This window comes from Rhopalosiphum padi, chromosome 4 (assembly GCF_020882245.1).
Source record: "Rhopalosiphum padi isolate XX-2018 chromosome 4, ASM2088224v1, whole genome shotgun sequence".
Lineage (NCBI taxonomy): Eukaryota > Metazoa > Arthropoda > Insecta > Hemiptera > Aphididae > Rhopalosiphum > Rhopalosiphum padi.
This window is the reverse complement of record NC_083600.1, coordinates 8,849,585-8,861,486: the sequence shown is the minus strand read 5'-3', so window position 1 is coordinate 8,861,486 and position 11,902 is coordinate 8,849,585. Positions and strand designations below refer to the sequence as shown.

Below are 11,902 nucleotides of genomic sequence, written 5' to 3'. Positions count from 1 at the left end.
TATCATTGTTATCAACATGAGTTAAGTAGTCAATACCGATTACCACTGATTTACTATTGAATGGTATGAATAAGTCCTCTGTAAACAAATTAGGCAATCTAAATATTTTTAAATTGTCAGTGTATAGCAAATTATAGTTGTATATAAGTAAAATTTTCAAGTCTCCATGGGTGTGAATAATATTATGTAATTAAGACAAAATAACTAAATTTGAATTTAAAATGTGTGTATAAAAATGTTATTTATTTTTTAAATTCTAAGTTTAGAATAAGAACTACTTATTAGTTATTAGAAACCTCGTATTATTTTTCAATAAATTTTAACTAATTTTCAAATTTTCAAATTTTGATGATTTTTGTCAACATTTATACTGTTATACAAAAAATCATGCTTATGTATTCTCAATATTTTAAAATTGAATAAATATTAAATATCAGATAATCTTGTTTAAAGCTTTCAAAGCTTTGAAAAGTTTGATGTTTTAAGCAAGCCTAAAAAAGTAAAAATCATTCTCTACGCCAAATCACAGAATAGATGAAATTGTTTAGATTTATTTAAATTATAATAAAAAATAATATTATTTTTTAATTTTTTTTATTATATTCATTTAGATAAATTAATTTCATCTATCCTGTGGCCAAATCACGTAAAGAAGTTCTTGAACTGACTAGTGACTAGATTCATGTCGTTGGTACTGTTGGTAGATTAATGTACGCTTAGATCGTATACTAGTATATGATCTAAGACTGTACGTCACGATTAAAGATATACCTTTAATAGATATATCTTTAATCATACTGTACGTTGATATCAGTTGTCTATCTTAACCTCAGTTTGTTATCAGATAAAAACACATGCTGAATATAAATTTTTAAAAAACCATTTGATTGTTTTCGTTTGTTTAAGAATTTAATATTATTTATTACTGAAAACTTTGTTGTTTAATTTTATTATATAAAATTAAATATAATTAATAATTTAATTACTTAATTACTTCTATGAGTAGGAATGTAATATAATTCTATTGTGTGTTTAGAATCATGTATAGGTTATTTAGGTTTCGGTCTCAAATAAATAATGGATTTCCTCAAATAGTTTTAATTGACAAGCCTCATTTATTGAAAACAGTGAAATATTCTAATATTCCTGGTAAGATATCTTTAATCATTATAAATAGGTTTTGTTGATATTATATTTACTACATAATTTTCTACTGTGCTTATGCTTTTGTTTTATTATATAGAAAGTCTGCAAACTAAAACTAAGACTAAACAGTTTAAAAGAAATTTAAAACGATTTTCAGAAGTAGTACAAGGTTAGTATTTATAAAAATTAATTTATTAGAACTTCATAAATAATTATATCTGAACTTATAATTTGTAATGCCTATGGTTTTAAGATTGATTAAAATTCCATAAATTATAAACATAATATTTGTTTAAAAACTAAAATAAATGTATCAAAATAGAAAACACTATATGTACATAAATATCTTTTAGCCTATTATTAGTTTTTTTATCTTTTGTTAGGTTCCAAAATTCTTTACTGTCACTCCGTCACTGTAAAATTTGACATTATAATAAAAAATGTATTATAATTAAATTATATTTTAACTATTATTTTCATAAGTATAAGTTTTTTTTTAATTATTAACTAATTAATATTCCTGTATTGAGATACTAGAATGAGAAAATAATTGAGTGCGTGTTTAGAACTTAGTTTTATACAATACTTTAACCTCTGTCATACAAATTCCTAGATAATTGCTATATGGCTTATATTTATTGCTGAAATGTCAACATATTAAAAGTATCTATTTTATAACCTTCTGTGGTTTAGTAGTTATCCAATTTAATATTTGATAGTATAATTTATTTGAAATTTTTAAATACTGATTTACAGTTTTATTTGTATTTTTGTTCTAAGTTACCAGTAGTGTTGCCAGTCAATCTAAAGTAAAAGTAAAACATTTAAAACCTAACCAAGTGCAAAAAATGGTTGCCTGTAAAAAACCATTGGCTATGTTTCCTAAGACATCAAAAACAAATAATAATTATTCTGATAAAGTTTCCATAAAAACTATATCTAACATAAAAAAACACAGCATTAAAGAAGAGCTGTTAGATGAAATAGATGAAATGAATGAAGATCAAATCAGTTTGCTTAAAGATACTGATTTTTTACAAACAATAACTATGACAGAGAATGACATTGAAAATAAATTTGGTTCCAATAATTTAAAAGAAGAGCAAGACTTTTATAATAACATTGAACTATCTAAAAGTAAAGATAAATTGTAAGAAACCTTTATGATTATTTGAACATTATGTATTTTACACAAGTAACAAACATTTTTATATTTTAAAGATCAAAAAGAGAGCGTAATCGAAATATTGCTGCAAAAAATAAACTTGAGCTAAAAGAAGCTATTAAACAACTCAATATTAAAGGCCGTGAAAAAAGTCTCAATCAAACACTTCTAGCATATATAGATTTATGTGTAAGTTGAATATATATATATATATATACAATATATTGTAAGAAAAGAATATTTATAATATATATACAGGTATCCCGTGAAGATTTATCTGTTGAGATATCTCTAGAACAATGGAGATATGATAATTTTTTTTTTTTATGAGGCTGAGACAAAGATTACAAATATTTCATATTTTAATTTATTGTTTTGGTAGAAAAAGTTAAAAAATAATTTTATAGAGTTTATTTTTCTGAAAAATGTTGACGTTTCAACATTTGATTTTCATTAATCTGTGGGCTTGTACCCGTTTATAATAGAAAAATATTAAAAATACTTCTAGTCCTTGTCTGTTAGTCTTTTAAAGAAAAAATAATTATGATATTTCTATTGTTTCAGGAGATATTGCAATGAATAAATCCTTGCGGAGGGATACCTTATACACACATATATATTATATACATATTATATTTTTTTTCTTCATTTATTTAATTATTTTAGGTATGTTGTGGATTTCTTAATAGAGGGTTAGCTGCTTTGAATCATTATTGTTACAAGAGTGTTTCTAATAAAGTATCTTTAAAAATAACAGATATTCGGATTTTTACATGTTTAATGCATGGTTTTGCAAGCAAGGTAAATATAATGGTGTTCTATATGACTATATATTCATAAATGTATATTAACAGAATGATATTATATACTAATAAATTTGATCAATTATTATAAAATTTAATTAATTAATATTTGACATCAAAAACTGATAAATTGTGTTGAATTTGCATTAAATTAAAATATATAAACTGTTTTAACTCAAATAAGTAATATAATTATTTTAAGGGTAACCTATATATTGTTGAGGGTAATATCTTTTTCAAACTCGTTCAAATTATATTTCTTTACACTACAATTAGTGAAAATATAAACATTTTTTAAATACTTTAAATATATAAAAGAAGAAAACAATTATTTAGCAGTCTAATTAATTAATAGACAGATAATAGTTTAATATTTATAAAATCCTACACAACATGTGTTGTTTCCATTTTACACACATATAACATAGCAAATTTGCGTTTACTAGAACCCATTATGTGCTTTGAGCTTTAATATTAAAGTTAAAATGAAGTACATTGTTTGTAATTAAGCGTTGCATTTTTTAGTTTTTAAGTAAGATATCCTTATGTAAAATGTTACAAATTGAAAATAGTCATGTCTACCTTAAAAATTAAAATATTGAAAATATCAATGCTTAATCATTGATAATGTTTTTAACTTTAATTTTGACAACAAAGCAACTTACTCTTAATATTAAAACTAAAACTAAAACGGGTTATATTGAATGCCAATTGGCTATGTATGTTAGTTAAATAGAGACAACTCGTGCGGAGCTGGAGTTCTCTTATATCCATTCCCTTCTAATCTATTTTTCAGATACACAAAGTAATAAAATGTTTTAATTGAATTTATATTTTTAATTAATATTTTCAGGGAAACTATGAAAAATTGAAGGAAATTTGGTCATTATTAGAATTATCTCAAACAAAACCAAATATTCAAGCATATGCAGCTGCCTTTGAGTGTTTGGTTAATAAAAAAGAACCAGGCTCGTTCGATTTATTACAAGAATTATCTAAACAATTTTTGTCTGATGTAAGGCGTCACAAATGTATATATTTAAATAATATATTTTATTATTTTATGAATTTATTTTTCTGTTATAGGGGTTTTCGTTTAATAATTTATTTGATAATTGTATCTATGTCGGAAATCAACGAGAACAAGTATTAAAAGCTGTACGATTATTAAATCCTTCATTTGAACCACATCACAGTATTGAAAATATTTACTATTCTTGCTCCCTTTTAGATCATTTAAATTCACAAAAAGTAAAAATATCACTAAAACTGAATCATTGTTTGAATATATGTTCATATAATATATATTATTTAATCTTTAGTCTACGTTTAAATGCCCAGCTGAAGGTCTTTTGGATGAAAAGAAAATTCTTGAATGTGCTCGGAAACAACTAGAATTAGAAATGTCTACTATTGTAAAAGTACAGTCTGTTGACAATAATAACTCTACACCATCCCAAAAAGTTTTGGATTATGTAAGGATTTAAATAAATAATATTTAATATTTAGTTTTATGTTGTATTTAAAATTAAAATGCAATTGTTGAATGTAATCATTAAAAAATCATTAATAAGACATTCAAGAAATGTAAAAATAAAGTTAAATATATATATTTACTCACATTTTATATTTTGTATTTTTTCTAACTTGTATATTTTCTTATGTTGAAAACGGGAAATTATAGTAAATTAAATTAAATAATTCTATATTTTTTATTATAAGCCATATGCAGCATTAGTTTATCAGAATCACTACAAAATAAATTGTTTGCATTTTTTTTTATATGATACAACATAATAATTGACGATTTTAACTATATTTTTTTTTTTTCGTGATACCATTTTCTCTACTATTGTTTACCAATTGTTATCATACTATATACAATTTTTACTTAAAAATAAAAATAATATTGCCTACCTTTGACCCTTTCAAAAAAAAAAAAATTATTATAATAAATAAATGCCAGAATTTAAAAAAAAATGGTTTAGTATTAGTAGAAAAGTTCTAAAATCAAATATTTATATTCATAATTTTATTTTGTTTGTGTAAATCAGGGATATGCCATTTATGTTTATTTATAAATCCATTTTGTAAGATTTTAATTAAATTCAATCTTAATAAAGATTGAATTATTCCAAATAATGTGTTGTTACCAACAACTTGTACTCTATTCAAATTTGAATAGTATATGTATTAATTATGTACTTGTTCTTTTATGCTTATAGAGAAATAAATTAGAAGACTTGCAAGAAAAATGGAAAGAAACTATAAGGAATGCTATTGCACGTGAATTAGAAAGTATACGTGCTCAGCATAACTGTTTAAAATCTTATCGGAATGTAAATATTTATCCTTATTTAAGAGTTTTAAATACAGAACAATATGTTGATATAATTATACAAGAAGTACGAAAGCTAGCTGAAGGGTCTGAAACATTTAGTCCAACAGTAAATTTGCTGTATCGAAATTTAGCTAATCAAGTTAGATTAAGGTATTATATTATATATAGTATAATTACAAAATTATATCATAAATATTTTCTATTCAAAAATCAGGTACCAAATTAAATATAAAAAGAATACAAAAATTTTGGAAAAAATAAAAGCAGTTTACAGTGATTATTGTTTATGGTATATAAATAGTGAAAATAGTGATAGTCAAAATACAAGACAACAATGGCAACAATTAATATATAAATACAAAGCATTAGGAGCAGATATTGTAAGTTTTGCTTGAATCAAATTTTTATTTATAGATAAGTTGTATCATATTATTATATTTTAGTGTCTACTGTCTAACAGTAAACTGTAATATATTATTTTCAATTTAATTAGAGTTATGGTTGTAGACAAGTACTGAAATATCTAACATTAATTATAAAACCTTGTAAAATATTTTTAATTGTACATATTTTAGTTTGCATACTCAGAAAACGTAAGTCTGCCCTGACCAAATAAATATGTCTTACTCTACCACAAAAAGTTGCTGCTTGGCAGAAACTAAACACTGTAGCCACGTCTTAATTTTAGATGTGATGCAGTCATGCTCTTGAAGAGTAGAGTATGATAAATAGGGAGATTTTTAAGTTTTTAAAAGTTGCAAATGTGATGCTAATATTTTCTAATAAAAACCTTAACATTTTTACTTAAGAGGACGCCATACCCGCATGTGTTGTCTCTGTCTTACTAATGTACATCATAAAAAAATTTCGTTCAGCAGAATACATTTTGTGATGTTAACTTTAATATTGGAGTAAATTTACCTATTATCAAATTTAAAGGTAAGAATATTATCTAGACAATAACATATGCTTTTAATGATATTATTATTTTAAATTGAGTTACAGCTATGTAAAATATTGCAACTTAAAAATGTTCATAACTCACTTTAAAATAATAATATCAATAAAATCATGTGTCATTGTCTAGATCAGTGTTTCCCAACTTCTTTTACTCACGGAACCTTTGCAGGATCTTAAACGTTTTGTGGAACCCCCATATAATTTTTGGAGCTATTCTATGTTAGAATCATAATTCAAATCAAAAATATTATTAATTAATTTATATTTTCCCAAATGGCTCACCGAACACCAGTTGGGAAACAATGGTCTAGATAATATTTTTACCTTTAAATTAGATAATAGGTAAAATTACTCTAATATTACAGCTAACATCAGAAAATGTATTCTGCTGAACGAAAATGTGTTATTATGTACGTCAGTAAGACACAGACAGCACATGCGTCCTCTTAATATTCCATTAAAAACTGGTAATATATGTGTTTATATATATATATATATATAAATGCTTTTTTTCAATTGGGTCATTATTTATTTTGCTAAAATAATTATGGAAAATAAAAAGAATAAAAAGAAATAAAAAATGTATTTTTGAGACACATTATATTTTTATATAAATGGTTTGAATGATATTTTTAAATTATTTAAATTCATAAATACATTATGTATTTTAATAAGCTATGATGAACCATGACCAATTTCATCTGAAATTTGCCGATTTTCTTAACTATCATGTATTTTCAGTTAATAGTTGAAAAATTATGGTTGGGTTGGGATCTTGGTATCATTAAACAAACTATATTCTAATGTTACTGTGGTTGTAAAAGTTAAGAAATCATTTTATAGTAAAAATATTATTCCTCTGCTCAGAATCTAATAATGAATAAATTAACACAACAATTTAGGATAGATAGTATAAACCATTTTTAATGAATTATTAATACTAGTACAGCTTTTTCATTTTATTATGTTTGTTATTAGGAACAAGATGACAAACAATGGCCTTCTACTGTATTAAACAGCATTGGAAAATTTTTGTACAACATTATTATTAAAGACATAAAAATTGATGTTAACATTATGAAAGACAATGTAGAAGAAGAGTAAATTAGAATTTACTATTGCAATTTTTAGCTTTAATTACCTTAAATAAATTCATTTAATTTTTAGGCATTTATTACCAGCATTCTATACAGTTTTTCGTGGACAATGTCAACATGTGAAACAAGAAATTAAACCACATCCTGTATTGTCCAAACTTTATCAGTTATCTGAACCTAACGATTTAATATTTGATGTTACTATGATTCCTATGTTAAGTCCGCCAGTTCCTTGGACTTCAATCAATTCTGGAGGATATATTGCTGCTAAAGCAGATTTAATCAGGTAAACTAGTTTATTAAATTGAAGAATATTATTTAGATTTATATTTTTCTAAATTAATTGTGAACATAAATAAATATTATGCAATTTTTGAATTTTATAAATACAATAACGATAGATATATTTTACATTTAATTGTAGTATTGATGTATTATTTAAAGAATTAAACCAGATTAATTATAATTAATTTTTTATTTACAACTCGTTATAATAATAATATTATTAATTACATTTTGTGTGACTTTACAATTTTCTTCATTGAATTAATGAAAGTTGTTGGCTAGAAATTTAAATAACTGTAAATTATCTGAGACAGACAAATCAAAAAACTTCGATAGTTTTGAATTATAATTGTTATTTGTAAATGTGTAAGACAGTATTTTAAATTATTGTTTGTTTAGGTTACCACAACAAGCTATTTTACAATGGCATAGACTTGAGCAAACACCAAAACAGGAACTGTATCCAGCCTTGGATGCACTGAATCAGTTGGCATCTATACCCTGGACTATTAATAAACCAGTAATGTCTTTATAAATTGATAATAATTATATAACATAAGATAAAGTAATAATTTATTTATTATTTTAATAGGTTTTGGATGTAGTTCTTCAAGTATTTCGTTCTGGTGGTTCTACAAAATTAGATATACCAAAGCCTTTATCTGCCTTCCCATCTCCTCAACCAATATCACAGAGTATGAGTAAAGATGAACGTTCTAGGTTGTATAAAGAGCGAGCCATATTAAAAAGACAAAAAGCTGAAATGTTTAGTTTGTGGTGCGATGCTTTATATCGGCTATCATTAGCAAATCACGTAAATATTTAAAATTTAATTTGAAATTATGTTTAACAATAATTAATTGAGAAAAAAATTTTAGTTTTGTGGTAAAACATTTTGGTTACCTCATAATATGGATTTTCGTGGTCGAGTATATCCATGTCCTCCTCACTTAAACCATCTTGGCTCGGATATGGCCAGATCATTATTGTGTTTTGCTAAAGGAAAACCACTTGGGTCTAATGGTCTTAACTGGTTGAAGGTAAGTTTTTAAAATTAATTAATTTATAACTATTAACAATGAAGAGTTATTATTATTTTTAGATACATTGTGTTAATTTAACTGGACTGAAAAAAAAAAATGCTGTTAAAGAGAGACTTCAATATGCAGAAGAGATACTTCCAAATATATTAGATTCTGCTCAAAATCCTTTAGGAGTGAGTAGTATAAAATAATTGTTTTGTTGAAATAAATGAAAATTTTTTAATTTTATTATTATTTTTATTACTTTTGTTAATTTATTTAGGGAAATATGTGGTGGGCCGAATCTGAGAATCCTTGGCAAACTTTAGCGTGCTGTATTGAGATATTTCATGCTCTACAATCAAAAAATCCAGAAAACTTTATTTCTCATTTCCCTGTTCATCAAGATGGATCATGTAATGGTTTGCAACATTATGCAGCTTTAGGTAAAGATTTTGCTGGAGCAGTAAGTGTCAACTTAACTCCTTCTGATATACCACAAGATGTGTATAGTTGTGTTGCAGCTATGGTAAACACTTTGATATTACATATAACATAATTAATAATAAATTAAGATTAGATTAAATTAATTAATTTTTCTAGGTTGAAAGAGAACGTTCAAAAGACGCTGCAAATGATATTGTAATAGCAAAATATTTAGATGGATTTGTTAGACGTAAAGTAATTAAACAGACTGTGATGACAACAGTTTATGGTGTAACTAGATTTGGTGCTCGTTTACAAATTGCTAAACAATTAAAAGGTATTTTCAACAATATTTTGTATGAATATTATACTTATAATATATTTATATTTAAATATTTTTTTGAAAGATATTGATTCATTTCCTAAAGATAAAGTATGGTCGGCTTCTACTTATTTAGTGGCCAAAACATTTGAAAGCTTAAGAGAAATGTTCACTTCTACAAAAGAAATACAAGTAAAGTTAAATTATTATAAATACTTTTGATAGAAAAATAATAAAAATAAATGTATTTTTTTTTTTTTTCTATGCCTTTGGGCTACCAACAGTAAAAGATCACAGCATTGACTAAAATCTGAGAAGCTTAGATAATGGGTTAGCATCCCCAATAGTAATTTAAAAAAAATAAAAGAGATTGATATATTGCTCCTTTGAAAATATTGTTCAAAACTGTCCATAGAACAGTACAATTTATTATATAGAATATTTTCCTAGTAATATTAGTGAATATTTTGAAAAAACTTTTATTTTATTTTAAGTAGTTAAAATAAGTAACATTATTAAGAAAAATATTTTGAATATTTTTTCTTTTGACCTTAAGTACTAACTAAATTCAATGTACTATTACAAACAATATTAAAGTAGAAAATCAGTGTTTTCAGACACAGCAAAAAATTATTAGGTACACGTCGTAAAATCAATAAATTAATCGCTGCATTTAAAATCTATAGTCTATTTAAGTTAAGAAAAATGTTTGATGACCTGCTAATGTACAGGAGTGTAGCTAAACTACAAGTCAGGCATATATATGGTTGACTTTGTGAGAAGGATAAAAAAGTGTTGCCTGACTGCCCTATGTAAACTGATCACCTATGACTAGAGCCGTGCCGTTAAGATTTGGCGCCCTGGAGAAAATTAAAATATTCCACCCCAATTTTATTTATCATGATGCATTTAAATCTTTTTGGCGCCCCTTTAAACCATGCCCCCTAGCCCCCCCCCCACGGCACAGCTCTGCCTATGACTGTGTTAACTATAATATTATAGAAGATCATTATTTAGATATTTAAGTATTTTATGATTTAAATTTACAATGAATATTTACTTTTTTTTAAATTTAAATTATTTTGTATTTAGGATTGGTTTACAGAATGTGCCCGTGTAATATCACAATCATGTGGTCAAAGTGTAGAATGGATAACACCATTAGGATTACCCGTAGTTCAACCATATAATCGTAGAAATAAAAGCCATGATTATACTAAGAAATCTAATGTTAAAATGGGAGAACATTTTATATTGGATATGTACGAGTTAGTATCTAATTAAGCAATCTTAAAATTTTTTGTAGATATTACAAGTTCAATTAACACTTAAATTCTATTAAAACTTAATGTTATGTTTAATTTATAGTCGGCCAAATGTAATGAAACAAAAGAATGCCTTTCCTCCAAATTTTATCCACTCGTTAGATTCTAGTCATATGATGTTAACATCCCTTCATTGTGAACGAGCAGGTATCACATATGTATCTGTACATGATTGTTTTTGGACACATCCTAATTCTGTTGAAATCATGGGAAAAGTAATAATGATATAAACATATATTTTTAATGAACTTTTTACTTATATATAACAATATTTTTAGATTTGTCGAGAACAATTTGTAGCACTACATAATGAACCAATTCTAGAAAATTTATCTAATTTTATGATTAAAAAATATGAACTTCCTAATTAGTAAGTATAATAAGAGCTTAGAATATAATTATATCAATATTATTTATTACATTATTTTTTTCCAGTGATATTACAAATGATACTCAAGATATGTTAAATGTTTTTCGACAATTACCTAAAAAAGGAGATTTTAAACTTAATAATGTTTTAGACTCTGTATATTTTTTCAGTTAAAACGTTTTAGTTTGTTATGATATGAGTTTTTGTTTATTTTGTTTTCTAGTCTTAAAAATATATTTGTATTTTTTCAAAAGAAAGTTTACTATTTTTTCTTGTTTAAAGACCACATTATTTTTTTTATAATATATTAATAATCACAATACATAAAATTTTTTTAAAAAACAAGTAATAATGAACAATACATTTTATATGTATGAATAAAAAATAAAACAAACTATAAATGTTCATTGTCATTGTGCCGAAAAAAATGAAACAATTTTGCTTTGTATAAGTGTACACAGAAATAGTTTTTTTTAATAATTATGTGCTTTTTTTTATTAAAAAAAGTTAAAAATCGTTCCACTAATATATTATGTTTAAATTAACTTGAATATATTATCTAAAGTATATTCAAATAAAATAATGTTTAATGCACACATTAATTTAAAAAATATATTTAATTTAATATTTGATGTAATCC

The 11,902-nt window shown here is 24.4% G+C and overlaps 1 protein-coding gene across 1 annotated transcript; it reads left to right on the top strand.

The window, feature by feature from the left end:
• Nucleotides 1-884: 884 nt before the first annotated feature.
• On the top strand, nt 885-11,669 carry LOC132929917 (DNA-directed RNA polymerase, mitochondrial). The gene is made up of 23 exons (XM_060995557.1): nt 885-1,149; nt 1,244-1,315; nt 1,927-2,296; nt 2,368-2,500; nt 2,978-3,112; nt 3,968-4,129; nt 4,201-4,365; nt 4,437-4,589; nt 5,340-5,605; nt 5,670-5,835; nt 7,394-7,515; nt 7,583-7,798; nt 8,197-8,317; nt 8,390-8,611; nt 8,676-8,837; nt 8,900-9,013; nt 9,103-9,348; nt 9,423-9,582; nt 9,653-9,759; nt 10,660-10,835; nt 10,936-11,107; nt 11,171-11,262; nt 11,328-11,669. Exons 1-23 carry the CDS (start codon nt 1,041-1,043, stop codon nt 11,434-11,436), a joined length of 3,750 nt encoding a protein of 1,249 aa, XP_060851540.1. The 5' UTR covers nt 885-1,040; the 3' UTR covers nt 11,437-11,669.
• The last annotated feature ends 233 nt before the right edge of the window (nt 11,670-11,902 follow it).

Excerpts from the sequence above, each read along its gene's own strand:
- LOC132929917 (XM_060995557.1), top strand. The coding sequence starts at position 1,041 with ATGTATAGGTTATTTAGGTTTCGGTCTCAAATAAATAATGGATTTCCT. Across the intron at positions 2,501-2,977 it reads TAGCATATATAGATTTATGT|GTATGTTGTGGATTTCTTAA; the intron begins GTAAGTTGAATA and ends TAATTATTTTAG. Across the intron at positions 4,590-5,339 it reads CCCAAAAAGTTTTGGATTAT|AGAAATAAATTAGAAGACTT; the intron begins GTAAGGATTTAA and ends TTATGCTTATAG.